Source organism: Ranitomeya imitator, chromosome 4 (assembly GCF_032444005.1).
Source record: "Ranitomeya imitator isolate aRanImi1 chromosome 4, aRanImi1.pri, whole genome shotgun sequence".
NCBI lineage: Eukaryota > Metazoa > Chordata > Amphibia > Anura > Dendrobatidae > Ranitomeya > Ranitomeya imitator.
The window spans coordinates 169,915,918-169,936,134 of NC_091285.1; the positions used below are offsets into that span (position 1 = coordinate 169,915,918).

General features: G+C 42.3%; 1 protein-coding gene across 1 annotated transcript in view; it reads right to left on the reverse strand.

The window, feature by feature from the left end:
• NSG2 (neuronal vesicle trafficking associated 2) overlaps positions 1 to 20,217 on the reverse strand; it is a 105,878-nt gene that overhangs the window by 75,735 nt on the left and 9,926 nt on the right. Inside the window, exon 3 of the mRNA XM_069764089.1 lies at positions 18,141 to 18,257. Within this exon, the coding sequence (XP_069620190.1) occupies positions 18,141 to 18,257 (117 nt within the window). The remainder of the gene's footprint in view (positions 1 to 18,140; positions 18,258 to 20,217) is intronic.

The window sequence follows — 20,217 nt, forward strand, 5'->3', positions numbered from 1 at the left end:
TTACACTTGCATTTTCAAATTCTAATTGTCCGTTTTCTTTTAATAAACCGACAGACGAAATTAACATTGGTGGCGTCTCTCTTTGTGAGACATTTCTGCTTTTCTATGGTTTACCTTGATGGTTTTGAATATTTTTATTCTGGGTCTCTTCTTGCTTCTGGTGATTATTATGACTGGAATGTTGTTCATAGTGTTTATTTGAATTGCTAGTTCTATAGTTATTCTGGACAATTATGTACTAATTTATTATGTTTACACTTGCATTTTCAAATTCTAATTGTCCGTTTTCTTTTAATAAACCGACAGACGAAATTAACATTGGTGGCATCTCTTTCTGAGACATTTCTGCTTTTCTATGGTTTACCTTAATGGTTTTGAATATTTTTATTCTGGGTCTCTTCTTGCTTCCGGTGATTATTATGACTGGAATGTTGCTCATAGTGTTTATTTCAATTGCTAGTTCTATATTTATTCTGGACAATTATGTACTAATTTATTATGTTTACACTTGCATTTTCAAATTCTAATTGTCCGTTTTCTTTTAATAAACCGACAGACGAAATTTATGCAAAAACAGATCAGTTTGTTAGACCCCTTTCACACATCAGTTTTTTGCTATCAGTCGCAATCCATCGAATTTTGAAAAAACTGAATCCGGCGACTGATGCCGCCGGATCTGTTTTTTTTCTCATAGACTTGTATTATCGATTGATTGCGACGGATGGCCTCACGTTTCATCCGGCGGCCGGAGACAACGGACAAAGTAAGGTTTTTTGTGTACATCAAATGTAAGCCTATGGGCACCGAATACGTCAAATGACGGAATCCGGCGACAGATTCCGTTTTTTTTAACTCAGCATGCTCCGATTTATTTTGGATCCAATTAGCCTGATCCGCTAGTCGGATCCATCGAAAAAACGAATCCATCGCATCAGTTTTTCACAATCTGCGACAGATCCGTCGAGCCAATGGATTATGACTGATGTGTGAAAGGGGCCTAAGAGAGGTCCCACACTGATAGAATCATAGAATGTTAGAGATGGAAGGAACTTCCAGGGTCATCGTGTCCAAAGCAGAATTCACTAAACCATCTCAGACAGATGTCTGTCCAGCCTCTGTTTGAAGACTTTCAATGAATGAGAACTCACCACCTCTCGTGGCAGCCTGTTCCACTCATTGATAACCTCCACTGTTAAAAACTTTTTTCTAATATCTAACCTGTATTTTCTCCCTTTCAGTTTCATTCCATTGCTTCTCATGTTTCCATTGTGGTATGGCGACTGGTCATGTGGTTAATGGGCGGTATGTATCGAGGTGGATGGCCCTGTGATGAAGCCTGAGCTTGTTTTCTCAGCAGATCTACTGCTGATGGTTTACTATACATTGGAAAGGCTTCTAGGTGACTTGGAGAGATGGATGGGTCCAGTCACCTACATACCCCTTCCAAGGGGGTGTGTCTAGAGACCCAAGATGGAGTCTGTTTTTGTGCATGGGCAGCAGTGCTGGCTAGTGTGAGCCAGAGTGAGACGTGTTGGAGGGATGCCTCTGAGAGTAAGAGTTATCCGGGCACCTATGCGGACATCGCTGACAGTAACAGACACTAATCTGTATCAGGCATACTGAGGATCAGCGAGGACCGTGGGTTCTATGAAGCCGTATGGCTGCCGGACTGTGCATGGGTTGCTGTGTGTTACCAAGTTCCTGAAGAGAGGTTTATGCTGTGTACTAATAAACCGAATGGACTTTTTAACCCTGAGTGTCCCGGCCAGTACATTCCTCAAAGACCAGCCAAGTGAGTACTCCCCGTCCGCAGATAGTGGAGAAATACTACACCATGTGCAAATGAGAATAAGGATAGAGCAAAGGAGAAGGAGGGGTGGAGTTCAGCATGACCATTCAAGTAATACCCCTCCTCCTCCTTTGCTCCATTTTGGCTGTCATCACCGGCCAGACTAGCACCCTTCAAGTTTGTTTACCGGAACTTCTCATCACATGGCGTGGTAAGCTGAATCAACTCCTTTCTTCATTGCTTCTGGAGAATAAGGATAATTCCTCTATACTGTGATATCTCTTTGTAGACAGCTAAATCTGTTCTTAGCCTTCTTTTTGGAAGCTAAACATTACCAGCTTCTTTAGCCGTTCCTTGTAGGACATAATTTGTAGTCCGCTCACCGTCCTGTAAGCTCTTCTCTGAACTTGCTTAAGTTTTTCTATGTCTTTTTTCTACTGTGGTGCCCAGAACTAGACACAGTATTCCAGATGAGGTCTGATCGAGGAATAGAGAGGGATAACTTCACATGATCTAGACTCTATGCTTCTCTTAACCTCTTCACCCCCGAGCCGGTTTTAACCTTCATGACCGGGCCAAATTTTACAATTATGACCAGTGTTACTTTGTGTTAATAACTCTGGAATACTTCAATGGTTCCTGGTGATTCTGAGATTGCTTTTTCGTAACATATTGTATTTCATGATAGTGGTAAAATTTCATTTATATGACTTGCATTTATTTGTGAAAAAAATTGGAAATTTGGAAAATTTAGTAATTTTCAAACTTTTAATTTTTATGCCCTTAAATCAGAAACATATGTTAGGTGTCGAGCTCCCGCCTCTGCACAGGGGGAATCTCGAACCATCTCCGCTGCGGTCTCCCATTCTTCTCCAGCCGCAGTGGAGTCTACTCAGCAGAGACGCCAGTCCCACCATCTAGCTCAGGCTGATACTGGAAGACTGGTTACTGCTGCCTTTCCAGCTTCTGCCATTGTAGCCAGTACTGGGCAGCGGCGAGCAAACTTGTTTGGGACTAAGTCCTGCTCTTCCCTTTCTGAGCATGCAAGATCTCTCATTGGAGATCAAGGGTCACATGCTTAGATACTGCGGCAAATCCCATTGGTCCTTTAGGAAGGTCCTGAAGGTGTTCTTTTTCTGTGGCTGACTCCCATTGGTCCTTCTGGGAAGGTCCTGTTCTTGCTGCAGCTATAAAAGGTTTGCATGGCAGCACGGCCATGCGCTGGTGTACATTTGGAATCGTGTGTGTGTTGATGAGTGCAAACTGTTCTTTAAAATCCCCTCCCTTGGCTATGACTGTTCGCAAAAGATGGATGCTTGCTGTCTAGTGCCTGACTAAGCTGTCAACATAAAGACACATGATACAGCGTCTATTGCTGTAACCACCAGTGCGGCGCCATGCGCTTATAGAGCTCTTTCCTATCCCAAGTCTGGGTGGTTAGTGGCATCCGCCAAAGCTGCACAGCATGCACTCTTGTGCTTTAAGTTATATTTTCTGTTACTTTGACACCCCAGTTGCGGTGTCGAGCGCAAGTGGTCTGAACGTACTCCAACCCTGTGTCTTGGGATAGAGTCCTGAGACTCCTTGCTTGCACTCTTGGTGTGGTACTGTGGCCCTGTGACGCAACAGGGTTTGCTTCCTTCACACAGGGTGAAGTTAACCAGTGTGTGTATCCACATTGTACCGCCATATAGTCCATCATTACTCAGCAGCAGGTTCCATCTCTGCACGGTGGACCCCGGGCTGCGAACGCACCTTATACATGTCTCTTATAATTTGGTGCGTTCCGCTAGCCCTAGCAACATATGACACACAAAACAGTTAATGAATAACATTTACCACATGTCTACAGAAAGTACTCAAAAGTGACAACATTCTAAAAACTTCACCCCTCAAGGTGTTCAAAACCACATTCAAGAAGTGTATTAACCCTTCAGGTGCTTCACAGGAATTTTTGGAATGTGGGAGTAAACAATAAAGATTTAATTATTTGGCACAAAAATGTATCTATAGATCCCACATTTTTTTATTTTTGCAAGGGTAACAGGAAAAAATGGACTGTACAATTTGTTGTACAATTTCTCCTGAGCATGCCGATACCCCATAAGTGGGAGAAAACTACTGTTTTATCACTCGGCAGGGCTCAGAATGGAAAAAGCGTCATTTGACTTTTGAATGTAAATTTTGCTGGATTAATTAGCAGACACCATGTTTCCTTTGGAGAGCCCCTGATGTGCTTAAACAATGGAAACTCCCCCACATATGACACCATTTTGGAAACTAGACCCCTCAGTTGCTTCACAGAAATTTATAACACTAAGCAGTGAAAGTAAAAAAAAAATCACATTTTCCCCACAAAAATGATTTTTAGCCACAAATTTTGCATTTTAACAAGGGCAACCAGAGAAACTGCACAATATAATTTGTTGTGCATTTTCTCCTGATTACGTCAATACCCCATATGTGGAGTAAAACTACTGTTTGGGCGCACAGCAGGGCTTGGACAGGAAGGAGCGCTGTTTGACTTTTTGAATGCATTATTTTCTAAAATCATTAGCGAATGCCATGTCGAGTTTGGAGAGCCCCCGATGTGCCTAAACAGTGGAAACCCCCACAAGTGACCTCATTTTGGAAACTAGACCTCTCAGGAAACTTATCTAGATGTGTGGTGAGCACCTTGAACCCCCAGGTGCTTCACAGAAGTTTATAACATTGAGCCGTGAAAATAAAAAAAATCACATTTTCCTGACAAAAATGATTTTTAGCCCCAAATTTTGCATTTTCATAAGGGTAACAGGAGAAATTGAACCATACAATTTGTTGTGCAATTTCTCCTGAGTACACAGATACCCCATATGTGGGAGTAAAATACTGTTAAGGTTCACGGCAGGGCTCAGAAGAGGAGTGATGTTTTGGAATGCAGAAGAAGTGGAAAAACCCAAAAAGTGACACCAGTTTGGAACCTAGACCCCTCAAGGAATGTATGATGAGCAATCTGAACCTCCAGCTGCTTCACAGCAGTTTATAACGCAGAGCAGTGAAAATAAAAAAAATTCCCACAAAATTGTTTTTCTTTCTACAAGGATAGCAGGAGAAAATGGACCCCAAAATTTCCTGTGCAATTTCTCCTGAGTACACTAATACCCCATATGTGGTTGAAATCTACATTTGAGGCACAGTGCAAAACTCAAAAGAGAAGAAGCGCCATATTGGAGTTCACATTTTGCTGGACTGGTTTAAGGGTGCCATGTCACATTGGCAGAGCCCCTGAGGTGCCAGAACAGCAGAACACCAGTAAGAGACCCCATTTCATCTAGGGGTGCAGTGATCATATTGACAATACAGGTGGGTCACAGAATGTTATACCATTAGACAATGAAGAAAAAAATAATTACATTTGTACCACAAAAATTTTGTTTTAGCCCCAGACTTAACATTTGTTCATAGGGAAATGATTAAAAATTGCACCAAAGTTGGTCCCACAATTTCTGCTGAATGTAAAAATTCCCCAAATGTGGCTGTACAGTACTGCTTAGCCATATGGCGAGACTCGGGAGGGACAGAGCGCTATTGGCAAATAGCACTCCGTCCCTCCCAAGTCTCCCCATATGGCTAAGCAGTACTGTCATACAGGAGGCATCCTTGAGTGTAGAATTTCCTAGAACAGTTTGTAGTCTCCATATACAGAGCACCTAAATGCTATAAGAACAGAATTCTCCCTCAGGTGGCCCCATTTTAGAAATTGTACCCCATTCGGGAATTTATTCTACAGGTGTCGTGATGATTTTGACTCCATGGGAGTTTTCCAGAAACAATCAGCAAAGCATGTTGCTGAATGAAAATTGTAAACAGCCTTTGTAGTGCCCATACATTGTGACCAGCTCATGCACCTGTAAATTAGGCGGGCTGTCATAGCTGCAGAAATGCCAAACATGGGGATGCTAAATATGGATTAGGCACACTGGGGCTCAAAAGAAAGGCCGAGCATTTGGATTTGGGAGCACAGAATTTGCTGAATTTCTTTCGAGGGGTGAGAGCAATTTCGTTTTTCCAGAGCCTTTTGCTACGAGTAAAGTGGAAGCCCAATATATTTCTATTAACCCCTTTCTGACCTCGGACGGGATAGTACGTCCGAGGTCAGAAGCCCCTCTTTGATGCGGGCTCCGCGGTGAGCCCGCATCAAAGCCGGGACATGTCAGCTGTTTTGAACAGCTGACATGTGCCCGCAATAGGCGCGGGCAGAATCGCGATCTGCCCGCACCTATTAACTAGTTAAATGCCGCTGTCAAACACAGACAGTGGCATTTAACTACTGCATCCGGCCGGGCGGCCAGAAATGATGGCATCGCCGACCCCGGCACATGATCGGAGGTCGGCGATGCTTGTACATTGTAACCATAGAGGTCCTTGAGACCTCTATGGTTACTGATCGCCGGTAGCTGTGAGCGCCACCCTGTGGTCGGCGCTCACAGCACACCGGATTTTCTGCTACATAGCAGCGAACATCAGATCGCTGCTATGTAGCAGAGGTGATCGTGCTGTGCCTGCTTCTAGCCTCCCATGGAGGCTATTGAAGCACGGCAAAAGTAAAAAAAAAAAAAAAGAGTTAAAAAAAATGTGAAAAAAATAAAAAATATATAAAAGTTTAAATCACCCTCCTTTCGCCCCAATCAAAATAAATCAATAAAAAAAAATCAAATCTACACATATTTGGTATCACTGCGTTCAGAATCGCCCGATCTATCAATTAAAAATAAGCATTAACCTGATCGCTAAACGGCGTAGCGAGAAAAAAATTCGAAACGCCAGAATTACATTTTTTTGGTTGCCGCGACATTGCATTAAAATGCAATAACGGGCGATCAAAATGCTGTCATTAAAAATGTCATCTCGGCACGCAAAAAATAAGCCCTCAACCGACCCCAGATCACGAAAAATGGAGACGCTACGAGTATCGGAAAATGGCGCAATTTTTTATTTTTTTTTTTTTTAGCAAAGTTTGGAATTTTTTTTCACCACTTACGTAAAAAATAACCTAGTCATGTTAGGTGTCTATGAACTCGTACTGACTTGGAGAATCATAATGGCAGGTCAGTTTTAGCATTTAGTGAAGCTAGCAAAAAAGCCAAACAAAAAACAAGTGTGGGATTGCACTTTCACCGCACTTGGAATTTTTTTCCCGTTTTCTAGTACACGACATGCTAAAACCAATGATGTCGTTCAAAAGTACAACTCGTCCCACAAAGAAAAAAGCCCTCACATGGCCAAATTGATGGAAAAATAAAAAAGTTATGGCTCTGGGAAGGAGGGGAGTGAAAAACGAACACAGAAAAACGAAAGATCCCAAGGTCATGAAGGGGTTAATAGATGACAGACGTGAGTGGGGACTTGCTTTTTTTTTTCGCGGATTAAGTTGAAGCTTTTGTTTTACATAACAATTTGGGATCACATTTATCCAGTTCTCTACACTGAGCACTCACATCGGGTTTTCCCTTTAAATCTTTGAGTGACGTAATTGAGATGAAAGTCTCGAGATATCTAACCACTATAATGAGGCAGCAGAGTTACTCTTAACCCTGTTTGGCCTCTGTTCAGCGGTGAAAACTGTGCCAGACTACATTTTTATGCACTCTGAATAAAAAGACATCCACAGTGCCTCCATCTGCGTCATTATAGAGAATCTGCCAGGGATTTCATCTGAATCACATATTTCAGAAACTTACATGGAAACCCTGGTGTAAGCGCTCAGCGCAGAACACGGGATACAGGTAAGCCGAACTTTACTGCGAATGAATGAAAAAAATCAACAGCAGGTGAAGAATTGGTTTTACTTAGTTTTTATATCGCTCCTCGTGCGGTATAAGTGATTAGGTGACTTTATTCTTCAGGTCAGTGCTATTACAGTGATATCAGATTTATATCAAGTTTTTATGTTTGGCAGCTGTCACATACTAGAAACATCTTTTTATTGCCAAAACTCGCTTTTGCATTCCCATATTTTGAGAGCTATAATTTTTACATATTTCACCTGACAAAGTCATGTGACGGCTTTATTAGGACAAGTTGATGTTTTTATTGGTGCCATTTTCGGGCACATGACATTTTTGGGGGAGGTTGAATGAACAAAAAACAGCAATTCTTTGAGGAGCCTTGTGGAACCCCTCTTGAAACACTCTTCCAATTAGATATGCAACCATTTATTACCACTCTTTGAGTACGATCAATGAGCCAGTTATGAATCCACCTAACTGTAGCCTTGTCAATCCCATACTTGGTCATTTTTTCAATAAGGACAATATGCTATAATTTTCAAATGCTTTGCTGAAGTCGAGAAATACTATGCCTGCCTCATTTCCCTGATCCACCCAGTCAGTGATTCCATCATAGAAGGAAATTAGATTAGTCTGGCATGACTTGTTAGTTACAAACCCATGATGGATTTGGTTAATTACTATATTCTTATGCAAGGCAGCTTATTTATTTGATCAACAGTTTTTAACTTAAAGGGACTGTCTCATCCTACTAAATGGGTAAGACTCAAGCAAATTTGTAACCTCTTATTAAATCGTCCTTTATGCTCAAGAATGGAGGGATTTTTAATGCACTGCCAATTGCCAAATTCGCCCATGGAGCACACACTTGCAAGCTGTTTGCTATACAGCTTGCAGGCACCTCTTGTTTATACAACTTTGAAAAGTTGCAATATTTTTGAGCAACGCAAAATGTTTTAGACCAGATTTCTGGCATAAATGCTTTGATGAGTCAGACCAAAGTTCTAGAAAACAGTATTCACTGTTGTATACTCTATTGTTCGATAGACCGAGCCTCTGAGCCAGTGTCATGTCCTGTATGTGGAGTGCATTGAATCCCATCCCTTAGCATTGCTCATCACTAGTGAAATGGCTAGGGAAAAACAAGGGTAGCACTCTTGAAAAACGTGAAAAACTGATGGTTGAATATGCCCTTAATGTGACAAGCAGGAACAAGAAAGAAGTTAGCAAAGAGGCTAAAAAGGAGTGAATATTACACTGTTGACTGTTATGTTTTTGCTTTAATAAAGTAAAAGCTATGATGTGCATTACTTTAGAGATTTTATTTTAGCCAACTCATGCGATATACCTCTTTTTATCTACCCACAATCTTAAAAGCAATGTTATAAGGAGCATGAAAAAGATAGTTGATACTTTATATTCACTTATTTTTTTAACTTTAAATACTAATTAACAAGGCATTTAAAACTCTGCTTTTTTTTCTTACCAAGGAATGGACACAAGATACTTTGAAAATGCCACATTGGAGCACTTATACATAAGCCACATCCACTTAAGGTCTATATTTCTGAATGGTCACACAAAAATGTGGATGCACTGGAGGTACATATATACACATAATTAATAGAGAAGTAAAATATACAGTAATGAGCAAAAGGGTAACAATGATATCTCACCATTCACTATCACTACTGATTTGGATGTGACACTATCATCATTTTATAGACAATCAGCTCATACATAAATTTTACTTACAACTATTTAGCATATGATTAGTTATACAGATTCTTGTCCTGTCTCTACATTGTTAGGTTTGCTCCTGGTGGTGGAAAGTTTTTGTAGTTTTTTTGCCTGTATACTACAAATTACAACCTGTTCTCACATTCACTAATATTTCAGTGTACTATTAGGTTGATTCCCAAGCAAAAGGTCACTGGTTCGAATCGAGGAGCAGCCATGAAGAACAGTAGCCAAGAAAAGAGATACAGCATCATCCAGCTCATCAATAGCAGTCGTCGGCCAAGAAATTTGCCAAACTGCATCATGTGAGTGCCATGACAGTTTAAAGAATAACAAAATGAAGTCCGTCCATTCATTCATTCATTCATTCATTCAAAAGGAAAGAGGTGGACGTCCAGATAAAATACAGGAGTCAACAAGTCAGCTCATCACAAGGTCTATCAGTTCTCGCGCGACAAACACAGCAGTGGAGGTGGCTTGCTTGATTCATAATAGTAAGATCACAGATATCCATGCAAGCACCAGGGGTTGTTTCACAACCAAAGGCATTGGATACTTGGCCATGACCGATGGTGGTCACAATACTGAGCTACATGTGAGTATCCTACAAGACACGTTACTTTGTACACTCGAGTACTGTGGGGATGAAAAGGACAACAGTGTTCCAGCAGGACAACAACCCAAAGCATATCTCGAGATTTGAAAATAAATGGTTCAATGACAATGAAGTAGAGGTGCTGGATTAGCCCTCACAGTCTACAGACCCAACCTGGAGGTTAAAGAAAAAAAACTGTATACATACCTATGTGAGTTGACCAGTGCACCAACTTTGGGAACATGTAAAAGAAGCCTGGGATCAGATTTCGGTCGAGACAAATTTGAGTCTGATCGAGAGCATGCCCAGAAGTATTCAGGTAGTGTTGAAAGCCAAAATGCTAACAAAATACCGCAATAAAAATTAAAATTTAGATTTTTGGGAGCAAAACAGTAACAATGCAGTGACATGAGAAGAAACTGCACAACTAATCATATCCGAAATAGTTGGAAGTCAAATATATGTATAAGATAGCCAAGATGATTGTCTAAAAAATGATGGTAGTCTCATGTTCAAAGCAGTAATGGATGGTGAGATATGAAGACAGAAAGCCAAAAGTTCAAAACATTGTTACCATTTTGCTCGTCACTGTATATTAAAGGGAACCTGTCACCCCGTTTTTTCAGATTGACATAAAAATACTGTTAAATAGGGCCTGCGCTGTGCGTTACAATAGCGTATGTAGTGTACCCTGATTCCCCACCTATGCTGCGAAATACATTACCAAAGTCGCTGTTTTCGCCTGTGGAGATCGCGGCGGCCATTTTCCCAAAGCCGAGTTTGCATCTCGGCTTCAGGAAAATGGCCGCCGCGATCTCCATCTGCGCACGCGCGGCATCCCGTGGCCATTTTCCTGAAGCCCCGTGCAGCAGAGCACTCCATCTGCGCACGCGCGGCCTCAGGAAGATGGCCGCCCCCACCGATGACAAGGGTAATAGCGCAGATCGCGCGCTTTTTCTTCACCTGCGCGCAGTGGATTCGGCACTTGGACATGTGCACACCACTACGCCACCAACGGAAAGCTGGGGAAGAAACAGCGATGTCACCACTCCCACCTGACCTGACCAGCCTGATTGACAGGCGAAAACGGTGACTTTGGTAATGTATTTCGCAGCATAGGTGGGGAATCAGGGTACACTACATACACTATAGTAACGCACAGCGCAGGCCCTATTTAACAGTATTTATATCTCAATCTGAAAAAACGGGGTGACAGGTTCCCTTTAATTTAGGTTCAAGAGAGAATCACTTCAACTGATTTTTAGACAAGTAGTCTATACAAATGTCTGCCCTGTTGTCAGTGTTATATTTCTCTTCCCTTTCCGAAAAATATCACAAGCATTCTGTTGAATAACTTTCCAAAAAAAAACAGAAACAAGCATCGACCTAATACTTTTTTTTACATCTTGTACATTCATGGTCACTTACCAGAAATACCTGACCCAGCAGAATCTTTGTTGTAGACAGAAAATGACATAATTGAATTCACTGAATTATTGTGCAACTATTGCAGCAATAAGGAATTCCAACTTTAAAGCTGAGTCATCCAGAAATGCTAAACTTTCAAAAGAAATGACCTGAAAAGTGCAGCTTTGCACTAAACACCGATTCACAGTAATGACTCAATTACATTAAGCATTTGACTGTATAATTTCCAGACTGATTGTAAAATAAATTTGCGGCAGGGGGGTAAAAATAAGATTGTGGTGTATATATTACTGCAGAGTACAAAGTTATACAATACTTTGGTGATAAATAAAATAATGCATTGAGCATCTTTACACTTCAAATTGCTGGAAAGCATGACACCGTTCACTAATGTGGGGCACACTGAAGACCTTAAAATCGTAGATAATGACAGATGATAGAAGAAGATTGGCAGCGCTCTTTAGAGGAATGAAATACACAATGTTGTGACAGTCAGTACAAAGAGAGATGAACAAAGGTATAATAAAACATAAAAAGCATAGAGAACATGATAAAGCAAGCACTGAGCATGGCCAATAATGAGTCATTCTTCATCTACTTTACCAAGACAGGATTAGCAATAGAAGAGCAAACTATAAGCCAGGCATAGGCAATATTAATTTATCACATTCATATCTAAAGTGTGGTGGAAGATAATTCGGATTTTTTTTAACCCCTGGTTGAGGAAGCAAAGCAACGGTGTGTGAAAATATTCGTGAAGGTTCTTACATTCCAATCTTTGTTTTAGTTTTTACAAAGTAGCAGGTTTTAGCCATGTAATCTAAGAGCAGAATGATGTAGGAGCTGAGAACCTGATTCCAGTGATGTATCACTTACTAGGCTGTGTGTTGCTGTTTCAGTAAAATCAGTGTTTTATCAGCAGGAAATTATCACTACAGGACTAGGTATCTTGTGCCTCCTAGTCAACTGCTCAGTGTTAGGCTATGTTCACACCTTGCGTCGGGTCCCTGCGGGTTCTCCCGCAGCGGATTTGATAAATCTGCAGGGCAAAACAACTGCGGTTCTCCCTGCAGATTTATCGCGGTTTGTTCCGCGGTTTCCGCTGCGGGTTTCCGCCTATACTATTGATGCTGCATATGCAGCAATATGCAGCATCAATAGTAATGTTAAAAATAATAAAAATTGGTTATACTCACCCTCTGATGTCCGGATCTCCTGGGCGCTGCACACGGCGGTCCGGTTCCAAAGATGCTGTGCGAGAAGGACCCTTCGTGACGTCACTGTCATGTGACCGCGACATCACCGCAGGTCCTGGTCGCACAGCAACTCTGACAGGACGGCCCCGTGCAGCGCCCAGGAGATCCGGACATCAGAGGGTGAGTATAACCAGATTTTTTATTTTTTAACCCCAAATATGGTTCCCAGGGCCTGGAGGAGAGTCTCCTCTCCTCCACCCCGGGTACCACCCGCACATTATCCGCTTACTTCCCGCAACGTGGGCACAGCCCCCTGCGGGAAGTAAGCGGTTCAATGTATTCCTATGGGTGCAGAATCGCAGCGATTCTGCACAAAGAAGTGACATGCTGCGGGTTGTAAACCGCTGCGTTCCCGTGCGGTTTTTCCCGCAGCATGTGCACAGCGGTTTGCGGTTTCCATAGGGTTTACATGTTACTGTAAACGCTATGGAAACTGCTGCGGACCCGCAGCATCAAAATCGCGGCGGTTCCGCGGTAAAACCCGCAAAGTGTGAATATAGCCTAACCCCCCACCACCACTGATAAGCAGCTTTCTGTCAATGTATACTGTACACAGAAAGCTGCCAATCAGTGGTATGGGAGGAGTTATGCAAGGCTAAGCATTCTGAGCACTGCTAGATCTGCAGTAAGCGCACATCACTGGAATCAGGGTCTCAGTTTCGACATCATGCTGCTCTCTGATTAGATATCAAAAGCCCGCCGACAGATTCCTTTTAAAAGCACAATGTAAAAATTGAAGGTATTATTAGAAAATGTTTCAGTCTTTTCAGACTACAGAGAAGCTATTTTCGTATATTATTTTATTTTTCAAACGAAAAACAAAATGTTCGAATAGTCCCAACTAATATTTTTTTAACATTTTGTGTCTATAACTGCTATGTAGATCTGTATCTCAAATGTAAAAGTAAACAAAATCCTCCTATCCATAAGAAGCTAAGGAGTTTTCTGTATGCGGTGTTACCAATGAGTTTAATGAAGCACTCCCACCAAACTTTTTATTGCCTAAACATGTGTAAATGTATAGGCATTGTGCGAAAATGCAGTAATATACTCATCGTTTGCGGTTTTCCCCTTTTTCACGTCATGCTCTGGTTGTCTTCCGTGATGATGTACTGCTCTTCAGACTGGCTCACTCTATGCACTATGAGTGAATGGGAAGTTTCTTTTACAATGTAAGCCTATGGAGTCTCGTTCTGACGCTACATAAATTTACATGGTAAAAGCCACTTCCAGCTCAAGACCAAAGTGTGATCCAGCAAGTCAGAATCTCGAGACCCAGAGCAGCACTGGAAACTGGGGAAGACTGAATTCGGCAAGTATATCACTACACTTACACTACACTGCATATACATTAACACAGGATTAGGCAATACATTTTTTTGGATGGAGGTCTTCTTTAATATAAATAATATGAAACCTATGCCGTAAGTTCCTAGGTAGAGATGGGGGGACCCCTGGATGTTTGGGTATGGTGGGTTCGGACGAAAAAATAAAAAAAAGTTTGGGTTCAGGTACCAGAACAGTACCTGAACCCGAACACGGAACCCATTTATTTGAATGGGGGGCCCAAACAACCAGTGTTTGCCATGCTGTCATGTCCTTGACAGCACGGGAAACAGTGCTTCTGATCAGCGGTAAAATCATTACCGCCGGTCAGACGGCCGCAGTTCTCAAGTTTTTAAATGACAGCGTGAGCAGCAGCTGTGATCGGAGGTGTAAAATTTACCTCCGGTCACTGGCGACAGAGGATGAGAGTACTGCTCCCATCAGCCTACGCTTGCTGCCGCTAATAGCAAGAGCAAGCGGCAGCTGATGGGAGTATTCATTTTCCGGTGCCTGCGCTCAAAATAAATAATAAAAAAAAAACTTGTGGCTGCAACCCTCAGTTGTCAGTGTTAGAAAGGCTGTTTATCAAGAATAGAGGGGTCCCCAAGCTGCGTTCCCAGCCGGACCAATGAACTACGGTGACCTTCCTCCAGTGAGATCACTGCTAGCACAGGGAGAAATAGTCTCGCGGTGCAGAGACGAGTTCACCACAGTTCAAATTCATCGTGGTGAAATTCTCCCACTTCTGCACCGTGAGACTTTTCCTCAGAATGCTGAGGTCACAACAGTTCAGTCTGGCTGGGAACGTAGCCTCATTGACCCACGGTACCCTCGATGAGGTCACTGCTGCTCACTGATGCTGCTCTCACAGCAGCTCATTCATCAGTGGTTCTCAGCCTGGACATTCGCATCTTGGCACCGTCCAGGTAGAAAACTAGTAATTCCCAGACATGGATTAAGGCGTAGGACAGGACGACGGACAGGTGAGGAATATTGTTGTTTTTTATTTTTGTTATATTACAGGAGATGAGGGATTCAATGGAATGGTGAGTATAACTGAGTTTGTTATTTTTAAATAAAAAAAGTTTTGCTTTTATTTCAAATACAAGACTTTATTATTGCTGTGTCTTTATTTACAATACAACTATAGGATTAGTAATGGATAGGTGTATTATAGGCACCTCTCCATTTCTAAGCCATGGGGTTGATGTCACCAGACAATACAAAGGTGACATCAACCCCACAAATATGAACGCCACTTGCCACCGATACAGGGCAAGAGAAATGAGCAGGGCACACTGCCAGAATTTGTGTATCTCACAGATGTGCCTTTTCTGGGCTTCTGCACGCTGCTATTTTTAGGCTGGGGGGGAACAATATCCATGGCCTCTTACCAGCCTCAGAATACCAACCTCCAGCTGTCTGCCTTAGCAAGGCTGGTTATGAAAAATGGGGGGAACCCCATGCCGTTTTTTATAATTATTTATTTAAATAATTTAAAAAAACTGTGTTTGGACCCCTCTATTCTTGATAATCAGCCTTGCTAAAGCTGACAGCTGAGGGTTGCAGCCCCCAGCTGTCAGTTTTGCCTGACTGGTTATCAAAATTACAGGGGAACCCAGACCATTTTTTTTCTTATTTAGAGCGCAGGCGGCTGATAAATGCTCCCGTCAGCCACCGCCTGCTCTCACCGTTATTAGCGGTAGCAGGTGTAGGCTAACGGTAGTCCCATCAGCCAACACCAGTGACTGGAGTTAAACTTAATATCTCCGATCACAACTGTGGGCTTACACTGTCATATGGCAGCGTGGGAACTGACTGTCAGTAATGATTTTACGCCCATCTCTATTCTTAAGCTTTCGTTAATGGCAACTACAGAGAGACAACATGTTATTTTTAAACTGTTTAAACAAAAGGATTTGGTGCTGCATATAAAAAAAACAGGATGCCAGTCTCTAAAACACAGATCATGAATAATCACTGTAAGTTACATAGTTATTATGGATGAATTGTGACATATGTCTACCAAATTGAACCAGCCTGCAAGCAATTTATTTCTTTATTTAAGTGCAGCGCCCCAGAGACCTGGTCGTTGCAGTATAGCGCTCTGCCACTAAGTGGAGCAGCGGTACGTCTGATGGCACTAAGGAGTTCTCCTGACCAGGTATCACTAGAACACATTACACTTCACACTCCGGCCACTAGGGGGAGAAAAAGGCTTTATTTATTGGGCCACTCCTCACACTGGTAAAACTAGGGGCTGGGGAGGAAGTTAGTCAGAAGCTGACTGGGTTGGAACCAGGCAACATCCCGTGGCAGGGGGTGTTGCAGGGAGAAGGCACAGGGGGGTCCCTGTCAGGCGTGGGAACCTGGCAGGTGCCTAGCGAACAGAACAGAACGTCACGGAACCGCGCCTGCACACCTTGCGGCGGTGTCCTAAGAAAGAGACAAGAGGGGAAGAATATTGTAGAACAGTGTAAACAAGATCAGCACAAAGGAGAGCCAGTAAGAGTCGTGCCGAGAGAGGAAGGCAACATCTTACTGAGGCGCGTAGTCGGTCGCCGGATCACCGTAGGAGTAACTGACTTCAGGCCTTACTTCAAATTCCGTTGGACAGTTGATTATAGGTTGGCTGTCTACCTTCTACACCTACGAAGACATAGGGGGCAACATTGGGAGAGGGGCGTCTCTAGGGTCCCGGAAGACCTCCAAGCCTTCCCGTCAAACGGGTGGCATCCTAGCCATAACATATCTGGGGAACGTTAGAAACTAGCAACATCTGGAACCAAAGAACGAGAGAGAGAGAGCTGTAGAGAACGAACGAAGAGAAACAGCAGTTGTGAGGACTATTCCGAATGCTCAGCAGGGTAGGACTACAACACACAGGCGCTATTGGTAGGCAAGGGAAACTCTGGATGTGCCCATTGGACCGGTCGGTCTCTGATAGCCTGGTTGAACGTGCTCTGGACTGAGTGTATTGAAGCCTTCAGTAAAAGGTAAAGAGACTGCAACCTTGTGTCCTCGTTATTGATTGCGCCTTACACCATCACCATCCACCTTACTGGGAAGCCCTGGGGATTTACTTCACCTGTTGGAAGTTATACCATCCAGCTGCCATTCCATCACCCCAGCGGACCCCACAGCAGCGTCGGTCACCCTGACCGAACACCACAGGTGGCGTCACGAACCTCTGACAGACTGTACAAACCCCTGTACTGGACGCCCCTTAGCAGGGTCACGGACCGGGTCTAGCCACCGTGACAGCCTCAGAACCGAACGAGAGAGGCCCGGTACCGAGAACTCGTGGCCCTGTGTCTGGGGGCGCTCCATAACCCCTTAAGCCCCGAGGGTGGTTTGCACGTTAATGACCGAGCCAATTTTTACATTTCTGACCACTGTCCCTTTATGAGGCTATAACTCTGGAACGTTTCAACGGATCCCGGTGATTCTAACACTGTTTCCTCGAGACATATTGTACTTCATGATAGTGGTAAAATTTCTTTCATATTACCTACGTTTATTTGTGGAAAAAAACAGAAATTTGGCAAAAATTTTGAAAAATTTCGCAATTTTCCAACTTTTTTTTATGCCCTTAAATCACAGAGATATGTCACACAAAATACTTAATAAGTAACATTTCCCACATGTCTACTTTACATCAGCACAATTTTGGAAACAAATTTTTTTTTTGTTAGGGAGTTATAAGGGTTAAAAGTTGACCAGAAATTTCTCATTTTTACAACACCATTTTTTAGGGACCACATCACATTTGAAGTCATTTTGAGGGGTGTATATGATAGAAAATAACCAAGTGAGACACCATTCTAAAAACTGCGATCATGTTTGATGTTTGATCGCTGTGTGCTGGAGGTTAATGTGCCGGGGGCGGTCCGTGACTGCTCCTGGCACATAGTGCCGGATGTCAGCTGCGATAGTCAGCTGACATCCAGCCGCGATCGGCCGCGTTCCCCCTGGGAGCGCGGCTGATCGCACTGGACGTACTATCCCGTCACTGGGAATTAAGTCCCAGGTCACCTTGATAGTACGTCCAATGGGATTAAGGGGTTAACAAAAGTTTTTGCATTTTGTAAAAAAACAAAAATTAAAAAGAGCAATTTTCTCCAAATACAATTTTTAAACTTTGGACTAAAAAAATAAAATCATTTACAGAATCATCTGTACCAAGCATGCAACTGAAACTAAGGTAATCACAGATAAGAGAAGAGATACAGTACCTTTAACCTCTCAGTCACCCCATCCGTAAAGCTCACAGTGAACTCTGCAATTTTTGGCACTCTAATTTTCTTGTTCTTTTGCTCCGACTGGTACTCTGTCCTTGTCTTGACAACCACCTAAAATATATCCGGATATTAGAAATTTCAAGATCATGATGTAGACAGCTAGAACTTTTTCCATATTTGTATTCTATTAAAGGTTTACTTTGGCTAGTACAACAGCTTTTCATAGAAACATGCCCCTGAAAAGAATCTATGGCTCATTGTCCAGTCTATTAAAATATGTTTTCTTAGACTTTTATGGTATTTCCATCATGCTATAGATGAATGATAACGTGATCGGTGAAGATCACACATCTAAAATCCTAATCCATTGACAGGATTCAGGGGTCCCCGTAATTGCGTACAGAGTAGGGGATCGGTTGAAGACACTGCAATCCATACCCGCTGCTTTCCTCATTGAAATCTGTTGGAGCTCCAAAATCAGCCTATTTTAACAACCCATACAATAATTTAATACAGTATTGGAAATGAATGAAAGATGTAAAAATTAAAATTATGAAAAATCAACAGTGGAATACATCCAATATATAATTTATATTATAATTCAACAAATAAAATGTTAAAGGTGAAATCCAGTTAAAAATATTCTTCTGTAAACTAAGTACATATAACTTAGAAATATGTATCTGTTTTTTGTCAGGATTTCAGATATCCCTCCACGCACGTTCATTTTGTCAAATAATGATCTAAGAGAGGGACATAATTTTTACTGCTCTAAGAGTCAAATAAAAACATATTTCTTCTTGAGTCTAATCAATGAAAACTGGCATAAACAATACTATGATTTTTCCAGGTTGAGGGTCAGGTAGTAGCGCTGCAATACACTGACAAGCCTGCCCAACATGGTTTCTCTTCTGTACCAGTGTTGAGCTATAGCAAAGGGTGAAAGAGGAAGTTACCGAGCACATTCTAGCTTTTTGGCAGTAGAAAACTTCTCCTGGATAAAGGATACAGGATACACAAGAGTAAAAGGTCAGGAGGTACTAGAAGAAAGTGAAGAGCTGGAACAAACTAGTCCGATTTACTTTGCCCTATCCACTGTTCCAGTGCCTTGCATTCAGCACACTGTAAGAAGAAATGAAAGGTTGTAGGAAGAGGAGCTCAGTATTGATAAAATTGCTTTTGTTAGTGGGAAAACCCCTTTAACCCCTTTGCCACCCAAAACGTATCCATACGTTCCTGTGAACTGGTACTTATTGACTTGGGACATATGGATACGTCCCTGGGATTTTGCGAGCACAAAGGCTGTGTGCGCCCGATTTCAGCTGATTCCGACAGCTGACACCCGGCACTCAATGCCAGTAACGGTCCTGCACTGCTCTCGGCACTTTAGCCCCCTAAATGCTGCAATTGAACTTGATCACAGCATTTAGGGAGCAAGTAGAGAGAAGACAGCGCCCAGAACAACCTGACTTATAAAACTGTCACACTAGTTAACCCCTCTAGTGAACACCATAAAAAAATATAAAACAAGGCAAAAAACAATGCTTTATCATTATACTGCCGAACAAAAAGTGGAATAAAATGCAATAAAAAAGACGAATATATAAATAAACATGGTACAGCTAAAATTGTCATCTTGTCCCACAAAAAACAAGCTGCCAAACAGCTCCATCAGCAGAAAAATAAAAAAGTTATGGCTCTCAGAATAAAGCGATGAAAAAATGATTATTTTTTCTATAAAATAGTTTTTATTGTGTAAAAGTACCAAAACATAAAAATGATCGCAGTAAGATTCGGCTCAAATTTATCTTTGCGTTCTGCACTGAGTGCTTACACCAAGGTATCTATGTAAATCTCAGAAGATTCCCTATAATGAGGCAGATGGAGGCACTGTGGGCACCATAGGACCTGTGAACCAGCAGTGTCCGTCTTTTTAAGACTGCATACAAGTGCCATCGGTCACAGTTTTGTGCACTTCTGAAAAGGACACTGCTGAACAGAAGCCAGACGCGTGACAAACACCGTTTCTGATTTGCGGTAAAATCATCGCCGCCGATCAGACAGCCATGGT